This window comes from Malus domestica, chromosome 05 (assembly GCF_042453785.1).
Source record: "Malus domestica chromosome 05, GDT2T_hap1".
NCBI classification, from domain to species: domain Eukaryota; kingdom Viridiplantae; phylum Streptophyta; class Magnoliopsida; order Rosales; family Rosaceae; genus Malus; species Malus domestica.
The window spans coordinates 44,379,851-44,393,204 of NC_091665.1; the positions used below are offsets into that span (position 1 = coordinate 44,379,851).

The window sequence follows — 13,354 nt, forward strand, 5'->3', positions numbered from 1 at the left end:
GATAAAATCCCCAAACACACAAAAAACAGCAGCTAACTATTTTTTATACCCTGCTTAACCCATTTAACATATTCATAAAATAACATCAAACACATTTATGCATCAGATTATATAAAAGTGAAGTCTCACACCATTCATAAAAAAATATTACTTCGTTAGAGAAGCTTGAAAAAAAAATGTAAATTACTCACCTGTATTACAAAAACATTACAACAGCAGATAAAAAAGGTCAAAATAAAACGAAAAAGCCGCACCTCATGAAATAAAAAGCAAAACCCAACGACACATTCACAGTATCAATCTAAACGATATCCAGAAAAAGAAAAGAAAAATGAACAGACAAAACCCATGTAAATATACAGAACAAACCAAAAAAGGAACTAAAGCCAGTAAGAAAATCACAAAACTCACCAAAAATGATACAGACTCGGCTACTTAAAAATCGATTCTAATAAAATCGAAAACCCAGTAATTCTGGCAGTCACCGTACCACTGAGAAAACATCAAAAAATAAACAACAAAGAAGTCGATCACTGAGAAAACATCAAAAACCAAAATCAGACACCAAAAGTCCATAAAATTAAACCAAAAAAGAAGTGAAAAAGGGGAGGGAAGCTAAAAAAATAGGCCTTCGCTATTTAAAGAGAATGAGAAGGCTAAGAAGCATTTAAGACAAACCTTATTTTTATAGACCTGGCAGTGAATCTTCAGGGTTGATACCAAGATTTTGTCTCAACATAGCTAAAAGATTTAGACGCTGGGTTACAAACCTACACCCTGGTATGCCAGTGTGTTACGCCAAACGAATAACGTGATCCCATATGTTTTTAACGCTCTCACGTGACGTTATATAATTAGTTTAAGATGTCATGGCCTAAAAAGGTATAGGGAAGCTCTCTCGATGAAATTAGAAAGAAAAAAGACATTCAAATACATGCTGATGGAAAGTAAAGATGTATACTTTCTTCCTTAGGCGACTCTTCCTTGTTGCTTCTCTGTTTTGGGCCAGCCTACATAGTGTCTGTAGATAAATTAGCATTTAAGATCGAAAATTACTTTCTAATAAAATCACTTTTATCAATAATCCAAATATTCTAACCTTTTGGTCACCAGTAGTTCTTTCCTTTGCCTGCTCTGTGGAATCCGCTACCATTAATGCTCCATGCTGCACTCCATGAAGCTATAACAAAATCGTATCTCACATTAATCCATTGACAATAAAAATTAGAAAGCTAAATTAAGTTTACAGTAAAATATGCAGATTTAAAGCAAATCAACTTAGATATGGGCCATGTTATAAAGCTTGTAATTGAATTGAAAACATTCTGGAAACTATCTTTTTAACTGACAAAGCGATATTTTAAATTACTATAATTTACGGGAGGGAGATTCGAACTATAATGCAAAGGGGCCGAGCCGTCAGCCCAACTGGCCAAACAAACGTCTACACATTGTTTGAAGCTTGAAACAACATGGATGGTAATCCAAATTCCAAATTTCAAATGATTCTCAATTCCACTAAGGCTATAGAAAGATTCCCATGAAAAAGTAGGGTAGCAGTCTAACAGACACATGCTCATGAAACAGAGACCACAGAGAGAGATGGTGATACATGGTTTTTGTCATCGGTGTCAACATCCGTATAAGTGTCAGTCTGCTGGCTGTTGTCAGCCATGACTGAATTTATCACCCCAATTCTCAAATTGTCCGTTTCCAGACATCGTCGTCCCTTTCTGTTGCTGGTACATGTATGGCTGCTGCTGTCCTGTGTCCACACACGCTCTTCCTCCTGTTCCGGTTATAGTTGATCCTATGTCCAAACACCCGCCAACGTTCAAGGTCCCGTAGTGCAAGCTATCAGGTACACCACCAACATTGTTTGCTTTTAAGCTGAATATGGAGCCTACACCAGATTAAAACCCAACCCATATGTTGGAAAGAGAAAGAAAGGAGAGAAAGAGAGAGAGGATACTTGGGCTTAAAACAACAGCTTCATCGTGAGGGAAGGCGGTAGCAGACTGTTCAAGCTCTCCAAGATCCGTAAAACGCGTTTGGTTCTAGTCACTGTCGTCTCTCCTGTTTTTTCACATCGCAGAAAAAACAGAGCAATTGGGTTTATCTTTTACTGCTAAAAATCTGTATACTCCCATGAATTTCAAGACTTTATGTTTTTTAAGACAGCCCATTTCTCATACGCCATTAAAACAAAACCCAGTAGAATAAAAAAACGTAAACAAAAACAGTAAGAAGGGGGGAGAGAGAGAGACCTGAAATAGAAGGAAGAGTGGGAGTAGAATTTTGGGTTTGTTGACGCTGTTTTGAAGCTCTGCATTTTTTTTTTACTGATTGGGTGGTGATTCCTTCTGCCTGTATCACTTTACAGCAAAGAAAAGGTAAGAAAAGACGATCTTCATACGACCTGGAGAAGGAGAAATGAAAGGCGCTCCTACCTATCAAGTCCTTCATTGAACATATCTGTTCTGGGTTCATCCTTTACCTGCACAAAAAATAAAAAAATAAAAAACTCACAAACCAAAAATAAAAAAATAAACTTTCATTTCACTCAACGAACTCAAGTATAGGTAGAAAGATCGTCAGGAGAGGATCAACTTTCTCTCCTGGGCCGAGACCAAATTCCGGCGGGATTGGGCGGAATCAGCAAAACTCCGCCAAAAACCGTTATTGTTCTAGGCTCCAATCTTTGACCACAGTTGATTTTGAGGTGTGGGTGTCATATCAGATGGAAGAGGGTTCTGATACAAATCTATAGGCTCCGACCTTGCGCGATTTCGTTGCCGTACAACAAAGTTATGATGAAATGAAGTTTTTGGAGTGGAGGAATTCAGGAGGAGTAGAGGAAGAACAGCAGTGCAGCTGCTGATCTGCACGCAGGGAGAAAAAAGGAAGAACAGAAATCAGGAAAGCAAACCGACGGAGAAAAGCTTGGGTATGGCGAAGGAGGAGAGAGAGGACTTCTAGAGAGAGAAGGCAGAATCTTGTAGAGAGAGAATGCCAGAAGCAGAAAGTACCGAGCGAGAATGAAGCGGTGGAAGACTGTAGACTGATCGAAGAGGCAGGATATTATTAAAAAATAAATTTACAAAATTACCCTTGCCTTATTTTCAGCATTCTTTTTTATTGCTTTGAACTTTTTTTTGGCAGAGGGGTATTTGTGTCCAAATAATTTTGTCGAAGAGGGTGACCCCAAAATGGGTCTCCAGACTTGGATTGTCTGTCCTTCCATCTCATACTCTTATTATGCTCTCTTATATTATGTGATCACAGTTAAATTACGTTAATATTTTATATTAATATTTTTATAAAAATAATAAAAATATAAAATAGTAACGTGATTTAATCGTGATCATAGAGTATAAGAGAACATCATAAGGGTACGCGATGGGAGGGCACACAATCCAAAGTCCCCGGTTTTATATATAAAAGAAGATATGCGAAGATAGAGGAACACGTTTTCAGTCAAATGTCAAACATCTACAACGAACGATATCTGATGTTTCAAAGTTTTCGGCCCTTGATTTGAGAGCATTGGTAGACTTTTCCTTAGAACAAAATTGAAAAGCCATTTTCTTCCAACGAAATTTACAGATACTCTTCACCTTTCTTTTTCTAGAAAACGCAGTAGAACTGAAATGGGGTTTGGAAAGGAAACCATTGGTAGTATTTTCGATTCCACCATGTTCGTCCTAATTTTGTTCACCTTGCTGCTGTCACAGCATCAGTGTGCTGAAGTTTATGAGATAACTCCGTCACAACCATTTTCACAGACACAAACCCTTGTCTCCCCCAGCCGCATTTTCGAATTGGGGTTCTTCAGTCCTAATGGTTCGGTTAACAAGTACGTGGGGATATGGCACACGAACATATCTCCGCGGAAAGTTGTATGGGTTGCCAACAGAGAAAACCCTCTTGCAGCTTCAGATACCTTGGCTAATTTGACAATTAGCAGCAATGGGAATCTGGAGCTTGTAGATGGGAAGCAGAATTCTCTTTGGTCAACGAATATTTCGGTGCCATCTAATGGTTCAGCTGCAGAGCTTTTGGACAGCGGAAATCTTGTCGTAAAAGATGATGATGTCGGTGCTGATCCATTGTGGCAGAGTTTTGATTATCCTAGTGACACACTTCTACCAAATATGGTGCTGGAATTCGATAGTAAATCCGGAAAGCGCAGTTTAATGAAAGCCTGGAAAAGTGAGATTGATCCATCAGCTGGCTTGTTCTGGGCTGGACTTTCACGGGACGTTCCATCACAAGTGTTCATTTGGATTAATGAATCGAAACCCTACTGGAGAAGTGGGGCATGGGATAAATCAAGGTTCATCGGGGTACCGGATATGAATAATCAATATCTAAGTGGATTCACTCTAAATGATGATGTGAACCCGGGAACAAAATCTTTTTCCTACAGGTTTTTTGACAATTCGCTTTCATATCTTGGCATCTCTTCGGATGGAGTACTGAATCTTAAGCTTTCGGACAATGGCAGCAACTGGTGGCTTAACTGGGAGGCACCGGTGAATCCATGCGACATTTATGGAACATGTGGTGTTTATGGTGTCTGCAAAGGTTCTGAATCTCCAAATCCAAATTGCGAGTGTTTGAAAGGGTTTGTACCAAAATCAAATGAGGAATGGAGCAACGGAAACAGGACTGGAGGGTGTGTGAGGACCACCGAATTGTTTTGTGATCAGAGTAACACAAGCAGGTCATTTGCTTCAGGAGGAAAAGAAGATGGCTTTCGGAAGATGGTGGGATTAAAGCTACCAGATTTTCATGAGCTTATCGAAAATCTGGAGGCTGACGAGTGCAAGATACGATGCCTAAATAATTGTTCTTGTCAGGCTTATGCGCAAGTTAATAATATAGGGTGTTTGGTCTGGTCCAGTGACCTTATTGATATACAAGAGTTTACATTTGGAGGGAACGATCTTTATATTCGCCTAGCACACGGAGAATTAGGTAAACAAATGAGAATTATTTCCTGCAGTATTATTAGAAGTATCTTTTATTTTCGGTCTCATTCTTTGCTCATTGCAATTCATAAATTCATTTTTTCAGATGAAGGAAAGCCTGTAAAGCTAATTGCTAGCGTCACTGCTGTTGGTTTTATCAGTATCTTGAGTGCCATAGCTTTCGGTGTTCAGAGACTGCGCGGTAAAAAAACAGGTAAGAGAATAACATAGAGTGATAGCAGCTGATGCATTATTCAAATTAGTATACAACTTCCATGCATAACTTCATAAGAACATATTTACTGATTGATATCCATTACTTGATAACCTTGTTGTGATGAAGTTGTTGTGATTGTTATATTTTCGAAACAGGGAACACGAAAGAAAAAACAAAGTTAATGCAGTTGAATCATACAAGTGATAATTCAAGGGACAATCTTCAAGAATACATAAGAAAACATGATCCATCGGAGCTATTCATCTACGATTTTGACAGCATATTAAATGCCACAAACAATTTCAGCACCATGAACAAACTCGGGGAAGGAGGTTTCGGCCCTGTTTACAAGGTAACTATTTATTTATTTATTTCAATTCCAAAAGGAAAATATGGTGTTTTCAACACCGGCTAGAAGCCTAAAACTACAAGACACAGATATAAATCGAATGTTTAATTTCTAGGGTAAGCTACAAGAAGGAAAGGAAATAGCAGTAAAACGACTATCTAGTAGCTCGGGGCAAGGCATAGAGGAGTTCAAGAATGAGATGCTGTTGATCTCCAAACTCCAACACAAGAATCTTGTTAGGATCATGGGCTGCTGCGTCAAGGACGATGAAAAGTTACTGATTTATGAGTTCATGCCTAACAGAAGCTTGGATACTCTTCTATTCGGTTAGTTTCACTGCCACTTTTTATGTTTGGATGAAATTTCTCTTTGTTACATGTTGTTCTTTTGTTACCATAATTGGCAATTCTTTAGCTCTTTGTAATCCCCCACTACTTATGATTTTGTTACTAATATTGGTTGCACTTTTTATGGATATTTTTATTAGATCCAAAGCGCAAAGCAGAGCTTGATTGGGCTAGACGCTTCAATATTATTCAGGGAGTTGCTAGAGGGCTTCTTTATCTCCACCACGATTCCCGTTTGAAGGTAATCCATAGAGATTTGAAGGTTAGTAACATTCTCTTGGATGAGAATATGAACCCAAAAATTTCAGATTTTGGATTGGCACGAATCGTTGAAGCAACACAGAGTCTAGCAAATACTCACAAGGTTGTGGGAACACTGTAAGCACATTATTTTCATATTATTGGCACTTTTATTAAGACCAGAAACAGAGAAGTCATTTTTTTTCAGTTATTAATACAAGTGAATTGCTTGTGCAGTGGCTATATGTCTCCCGAATACGCCATGGGTGGGATATTTTCTGAAAAATCTGATGTCTATAGCTTTGGTGTCTTGCTATTGGAGATTATCGCCGGCAAAAAGAATACTAGCTTCTATTACAACGAAGAACAGCACGGATTTTTAGCTTATGTAAGCTAATCACTCAAAATCTTCACGTGGATTTGTGTTTTTTAAGATGCTAAATATAGCAGATTCTAACAATTGTAGGCAACATTCATAATATGAATTTTGTCAGGTTTGGCACTTATGGAATGAAGGCAGGGGACTGGACTTGCTGGATGAAGTATTGGCGGATTCATATTCGTCATCAGAAGTAACAAGATGCATGCATATCGGACTTCTCTGCGTACAGGACAAGTCTGAAGATAGGCCAATCATGCCGGACGTAGTTTTCACACTAAGTAGTGAGACGAATCTTCCACTACCTAAGCAGCCTATATTTTCTAATTTCCGAAACGCAGTCTATAATCCTCAACCTCAATATGACAATATTTTCTCTGCAAATGAAGAAACTATAACCATTATCGAAGGTCGGTAAGCAATGGATTTTGGTGATTGAAAGTGTAAAGACAAGTAAGGTTACTGCACGTGTAAAATTTCTGCATCTTGTACACCGCAAATCTGCTATTTAATTAGTACAGTGGTAGACTGAGTTGAAAGATGATCGAAACATTTTAAGGAATTCTTCTTCTGAACCTTATATATTTTCCACTATAAATACGAACGGATCATGCGTGTGGAAATCACACTTGCATGGCAATGGCAAGCATGATATGAATCGACAAAAAAAGAGATGACACTGCCCGCAATGCGGATTTCCTTCGACTTGTTTCTGTAACGATTTTGATCAAGGCCGATGCTTGTCTCGGCTAGTAAAATAAAATTGTCAAGATGTAAAATTTGAAACTACCAAAAAAAAAAATTACGAACAAAAGCACTTTAATTCTTAGAAAACAACATTTAAACAGCAGTACAAACACACTGTAGCACCGGTAATGATCTACTTAATGTATCTTGTCCCGGTGACGATCATATTTAACCTATATATGTATGTGTGTGTGTGTGTGTGTGTGTCTGTGTGATATTTTCGGTCCTGCAGGAGATCCAATTGCTCTCAGTTCGCCACGTGAGCGAGAAACTAGAGGTAGCATTCTCATAATGAACGTTAGGTGTGTCCAGAAGGAGCCAAAATCTATATCAAAGTCTTCTGCATGACTTTGACTGCATTAATTGAATTTTAGCCCAAAACAGTATTTCAATGTTTGATCGTATTGCTTTTCAGGGAATTTTTAATCATTCAGATGCAAATTAGAACCGAAAGTAGTGTTAGTACGATGAATTCCTCCATGTTCTTCCTATTCTTCTTCAGCTTGCTTCTTCTGTCACGGCACCATTGTGCCGAAGTTTACGAGATAAGTCCTGCGCAACCATTATCAGAGGGACAAACTCTTGTCTCCCCCCGCCATGTTTTCGAATTGGGATTCTTCAGTCCTAATAATAATTCCGGTAATAAGAAGTATGTGGGGATATGGCACAAGAGTATTTTTCCTCGAAAAGTTGTATGGGTGGCCAACAGAGAAAAGCCGATTGCAGCTTCAGACACCTTGGCTAGTTTGAGAATAAGCAGCATGGGGAATCTGGAGCTTGTAGATGGAAAACAGAATCCTCTTTGGTCAACGAATATTTCGGTGCTATCTAATGGTTCAGCTGCATCTCTTTTAGACACCGGAAACTTTGTCGTAAAAGATGATGATGTCGGAGCTGAACCGTTGTGGCAGAGTTTTGATTATCCTAGTGACACACTTCTACCAAGTATGCTGCTGGGGTTCAATAGCAAATCTGGAGAGACGAATTTCCTGACTTCCTGGAAAAGTGAGAGTGATCCATCGACGGGGATGTTCATGGTTGGATTGACACCAGAGGTGCCATCACAGATTGTAATTTGGATTAATGGATCAACTCCCTACTGGAGAACCGGGCCATGGGATAAATCAAAGTTCATCGGGCTACCAGGTACAAATGATGCATATACAAGTGGATTCAGATTAGATGATAATGCAGAGGAAGGAACAAAGTATTATTCTTATAGTTCTTATAATTACGGGGACGTTTTGGCGTACTCAGACATCTCTTCAGACGGTACACTTAAGTTTATGAATTCGGAACGTGGAGAGTACTGGATTCTTGACTTTTTAGCACAAAATAACTCATGTGATAAGTATGCAGCATGCGGACCTTTCGGGGTTTGCAAACGTTCTGAATCTCCAACAACTCCAATATGCAAGTGTTTGAAAGGGTTTGTACCAAAGTCACACGAGGAATGGAGCAAAGGAAACAGGACAGGAGGGTGTGTGAGGCAAACCAAATTGTTTTGTGAGACTAATACAAGTCAGTCAGTCGCTTCGAGAAGAAATGAAGACGGGTTTTTGAAGATGACGCAGTTAAAAGTACCAGATTTTCATGAATATATCAAGTTTTCAGATGCACAGAAGTGCAGGACACAGTGCCTAAAAAATTGTTCTTGCCTGGCTTATGCACATGTTGATAACATAGGATGTTTGGTCTGGTCCAAAGGCCTTCTTGATATACAGGAATTTGTCTATGGTGGAGAAGATCTTTTTATTCGCCTGGACCGCTCAGAACTCGGTAAATAATAACATTGCTTGTACAGCTCCAATTAGCTAGCTATATGTTTTACACAACTTTTCTGTTACAAATACAATTTTTTCAGGTGAAGGAAAGCCAATAAAGTTAATTGCCAGCCTCGCAGCAATTTGTTTGATTAGCATCTTGGGTGCCCTAGGGTTCGGTTTCCACAGGTTGCAAGCTAATAATAAAAAGGGTAAGAGAATGAGATGGATGTGATTGATATGAGCAAACTAGCAAAAAAATGCTTGGTTTGATCTGAATTATTTGTTAGTCCGCTGATCTGACTCGGTTTTTGATTCTTATGATTTCCATATCAGGAAACGCCAGATTAACTGATACAATTGAGAACGGAAGAGACACTCTTCAAGAATACATTGGAAAGCATGATCCATCAGAGCTGGTCATCTATAATTTCGATAGCATTTTAATCGCAACGAACAATTTCAGTATCACAAACAAACTCGGGGAAGGAGGATTTGGCCCTGTTTACAAGGTGATTGCGCATTCTGTTTTTTCTCTAGCTATAGTATATTATCACAACAGCTACAAGCCTACAAGTATACAACTGCAAGATACAGATATGAATCTAATGATTAATTTTTCGCCGGGCTCGTGTAGGGTAAGCTGCAAGAAGGGAAGGAAATAGCGGTAAAAAGACTATCTAGTAGCTCAGGGCAGGGCATGGAAGAGTTCAAGAATGAAGTGTTGTTGATCTCCAAACTCCAACATAAAAATCTTGTTAGGATCTTGGGTTGCTGTGTTAAAGATGACGAGAAGTTACTGATTTATGAGTTCATGCCAAACAGAAGCTTGGATACTCTTCTATTCAGTTAGTTTCTTTCACTGGCACTCTTTATGTCTTGCTACAATTTCTTTTCGTTAGCTGTCGCGTTCTTTAACTAAGGTGTTAGTAATCTCTGTTCTATTTGTTTTAAATTGTACATTTTTAATGGGTATTGTGATTAGATCCAACACAGAGAGCAGTGCTTGATTGGGGTAGACGCTTCAATATTATTCAGGGTGTCGCTAGAGGGCTTCTTTATCTCCATCATGATTCCTGTTTGAGAGTAATACATAGAGATTTGAAAGTTAGTAACATTCTCTTGGATGAGAAAATGAACCCAAAAATTTCAGATTTTGGATTGTCACGAATCGTTGAAGCGGCACAAAGTCTAGCAAATACTCACAAGATTGTGGGAACACTGTAAGCATCTTTTCTTTTCCTATTCTTGGAAGAACATTTTTCTTAAGACAGTACACAAAGAAGCAATAGTATAGCTAAATACTAATTCATGAATTGTTTGTCAGTGGTTATATGTCTCCGGAGTATGCTATGGGTGGAATATTTTCTGAAAAATCTGATGTCTATAGCTTCGGCGTCTTGTTATTGGAGATTATTAGGGGCAGGAAGAGTACTGGCTTCTATCACAACGAAGAACAGCTAGGCTTCCTATCTTATGTAAGCACACATTCTAAATCTAATAAATTTTGAAGTTATGAGCCGATCAGTTTAGCAATTGTAGCCAATATATATGAATTTTGTCAGGCATGGCACTTATGGAATGAAGGCAGGGGATTCGAATTTGTAGATGAAGTGTTGGCCGAATCTTTTTCCTTATCAGAAGCAACGAGATGCATGCATATCGGGCTTCTTTGTGTGCAGGACAAGGCTGCAGATAGGCCTACCATGCTGGATGTAGTTTTCGCGCTAAGTAGTGAGAAGGATCTTCCACCACCTAAGCAGCATATATTTACAAATTTCGAAAACTCATCAGTCTATGATCCTCACCCACATTACGACAACATTTTCTCTGTGGATAACGCTACCATAACACTGATTGCAGGACGATAAGCAATCCCATACCGTCGCATCACAATGCAGCGAATTTCGACCATTATTTTGAAAAGTTCTTACACCTACAAGTTAGGGTTAGTTTGGTATTGTTGTGCTTTAAAAAAAAATACTTGCAGTAATGTGTTTGGTAAACTATAGTTGTAAAAGTACTTTTGGCAAAAAAATGCAATGTTACAATGTTTAGTAAATCTTTATGTAAAACAGTTGTGACTACGTAAAATGATCAAAAAGGACATAGTAGTACATGTGCTTTTAATTTAATTGCTTGACAAACAATGGTGTATTATTAACTATACTTTGTTGTTTGTAAAATATTTATATCTTAATTTAAATCTATTCTAAATTCTAATTAGTACACAAATTACTTTAAAATGTTAAAATCTTTTAAACTGAATAGTAAGAATGATCAAAAGATTTTCAATACTAATTACTTTAGTCTAAAGTAGGGGGGGAGAGATTAATGTTTACTTTTTCTCTCCTTCTGTGAAAGGTTTCCCTATTTCTGGTGAGGGTTTCCAGTTTGACCACACTCTCCAACGCCAACTCTAGTTTCGGCTAGAGTCGGTTGCCCTTTTTCCCTCATTCTCTCCTCTTTTCTTCCGCTTCTCCTGATGTTCTTTGTCATGTCCCGATCCCAACATACGTCGAGAATCGATACGTAACAAGGAAAATAACGTTCGTTGAATACGGTATAAGTTACGAAATGAAATACTTTAACTGATACACCAAAATAATATGAAGGTGGCTAAGTTCTCCATAAGATTTTTACAAATATCCACATCCCAAAAAGAAGCATAATCTTTGCTTTACTAAGAACAAGTTTGAAGTGTTCAAAAGAAAGTCCCAAGAGATAAAGTACAAGAGAGAATCAAGGGTAACCTAATGCTCTACGTCTCTGATAACCGCCCTGCTACCCCCACCTATGGACTTCTCGGAGTCTACTCAAACCTGTCACATGTATGATCAGTGCCTACACCATCGAAATGGTGCATTGGGCAAACATCAACACGGATAAACTGCAAAGCTCATGTGAGTGACAATAATATAAAGTATGTGACACAATAATAAAAACCAACAATCAATCACAATTTATAAACCTTGAATATCAATCATGCGTGAGAAATCAATACCAAACCTTTGAAAACTTCGAAGGAGTTACCTAGACATTCAACGATTCATCTAAAACAATCACAACATCTCACGACCATATTCTCATACAACACAATGAAAAGTAAGGTTAAAGCGACATAGTTCGGCCGAAGCCTACACCTGTGAAGCTATCTCAATCCAAATTCAATGAAACCCAAGATGGATACGATACTGGACCGTCACTCAACAAAATCGCAGAGTAGGGGGGATTCCGAACCATCTCTCAACGGAATCCAAGTGAATACGATTCCGGACCATCATTCAACGGAATCGCAGAGTAGTCGGAGGGATTCCGGACCATCTCTCAACAGAATCCTAGTGGATACGATTCCGGACCATCACTCAACGGAATCGTGGAAGGCCAACAACCATAATGTATAACGGCTCAAAGAAATAAGACAAGCACAAGTTACTTAATTTACCAAAGCTCAATCAAGGGAAATAAGGCACAAATACTAAATTTAGAATGGATCAACTAAGCGGAAAATGAAACAATATCGAAGCAATAAATCCCCATCACAATGGGTTAACGGCCCACCACTAGCCTTCACATTTCATCACATCATGTCAATCAAACAAATCAAACCATATTTCAATATACATACGTCAAATCTCATTTCATAACTTGAATCAATGGCTAAGCATTAAAAATAACAATTCAATAGAAAACATATATATATATATATATATATATATATATATATAACCAAGTCATATCCACATAGGATAACAATTACGAAAACAAGGTAACCATCAATATCACATATGTTAAAGTCACTCACATGGAGTCCGCGCTAATGCACCCTAGCACAAGAGTCAAGGCATCATGTTCTATCACCACCTAAACAAGGTACAAGTCCACATTTAGATTTCCTTCGATAATTCACATACTTAAAAACTCTCATATGTCTCCCACAACAACATTTAATGAGGAATCGAATCGTCCTTCTAAGGTAGGATCCATGATCTTACGTCACTTATTCCGTAAGATCCAATCACTAGATTTTCACTTGTAAGTCCCTAAGATCCTTAAACCATATCTACCATAGCATACTAAAATTGGTGTCAATACAATGGTAAGATCGTCAATTGTTAGAATAATCAAGTGGTGGACCTTATCGATAATATACTCAACCAACAACATTTTCATAAATCGAATTTCACACATCGGGAAATTCGACTTTTTCCAAAAATTCTCAAATTTTATAAGAATGAAGATCTCAACAGGTAGAGTAAACTTTATACCTGTGGCCGAGTCCAATTTGGTCGGGAAGGCCCTCAAATTGGCTCGCACCCGTCGAAACCCTAAGGTGGGT

At 38.3% G+C, this 13,354-nt stretch overlaps 2 protein-coding genes across 7 annotated transcripts; one reads left to right on the plus strand and one right to left on the minus strand.

The window, feature by feature from the left end:
- Window positions 1–666: 666 nt before the first annotated feature.
- LOC139196585 (transcription factor PERIANTHIA-like) lies at window positions 667–3,061 on the minus strand. Of its 6 annotated transcripts, none has more exons than XR_011581659.1 (7): window positions 2,611–3,060; window positions 2,451–2,497; window positions 2,268–2,367; window positions 1,973–2,076; window positions 1,613–1,890; window positions 1,100–1,180; window positions 667–1,021 (listed from the first exon to the last, which is right to left on the minus strand). XR_011581659.1 is itself a non-coding variant. In XM_070822862.1 (6 exons), exons 4-6 carry the CDS (start codon window positions 1,673–1,675, stop codon window positions 927–929), a joined length of 228 nt encoding a protein of 75 aa, XP_070678963.1. In that variant the 5' UTR covers window positions 1,676–1,890; window positions 1,973–2,076; window positions 2,268–2,375; window positions 2,451–3,061; the 3' UTR covers window positions 667–926. The 6 variants fall into 6 exon arrangements, 1 of the variants encoding a protein (XP_070678963.1); XR_011581656.1 differs by having other exon boundaries at window positions 2,268–2,375; XR_011581657.1 differs by having other exon boundaries at window positions 1,613–1,903; window positions 2,268–2,375; window positions 2,451–3,061.
- A 454-nt stretch (window positions 3,062–3,515) lies between these two features.
- Window positions 3,516–11,077, plus strand: LOC103429239 (uncharacterized). The gene is made up of 14 exons (XM_029103602.2): window positions 3,516–4,980; window positions 5,080–5,187; window positions 5,346–5,542; window positions 5,655–5,865; window positions 6,027–6,264; window positions 6,364–6,514; window positions 6,621–6,920; window positions 7,627–9,031; window positions 9,117–9,227; window positions 9,352–9,527; window positions 9,653–9,863; window positions 10,001–10,238; window positions 10,343–10,493; window positions 10,581–11,077. Exons 1-14 carry the CDS (start codon window positions 3,651–3,653, stop codon window positions 10,884–10,886), a joined length of 5,133 nt encoding a protein of 1,710 aa, XP_028959435.2. The 5' UTR covers window positions 3,516–3,650; the 3' UTR covers window positions 10,887–11,077.
- The last annotated feature ends 2,277 nt before the right edge of the window (window positions 11,078–13,354 follow it).

Bases quoted from the DNA above. Each gene is read 5' to 3' on its own strand.
- LOC139196585 (XM_070822862.1), bottom strand. From the start codon at position 1,675: ATGGCTGACAACAGCCAGCAGACTGACACTTATACGGATGTTGACACC. The intron at 1,181-1,612 runs GTATCACCATCT...ATTTTGTTATAG, and splicing joins ACACCGATGACAAAAACCAT to CTTCATGGAGTGCAGCATGG. The intron at 1,011-1,099 runs GTTAGAATATTT...GACACTATGTAG, and splicing joins GAACTACTGGTGACCAAAAG to GCTGGCCCAAAACAGAGAAG.
- LOC103429239 (XM_029103602.2), top strand. From the start codon at position 3,651: ATGGGGTTTGGAAAGGAAACCATTGGTAGTATTTTCGATTCCACCATG. The intron at 10,239-10,342 runs GTAAGCATCTTT...ATTGTTTGTCAG, and splicing joins CACAAGATTGTGGGAACACT to TGGTTATATGTCTCCGGAGT. The intron at 10,494-10,580 runs GTAAGCACACAT...GAATTTTGTCAG, and splicing joins AGCTAGGCTTCCTATCTTAT to GCATGGCACTTATGGAATGA.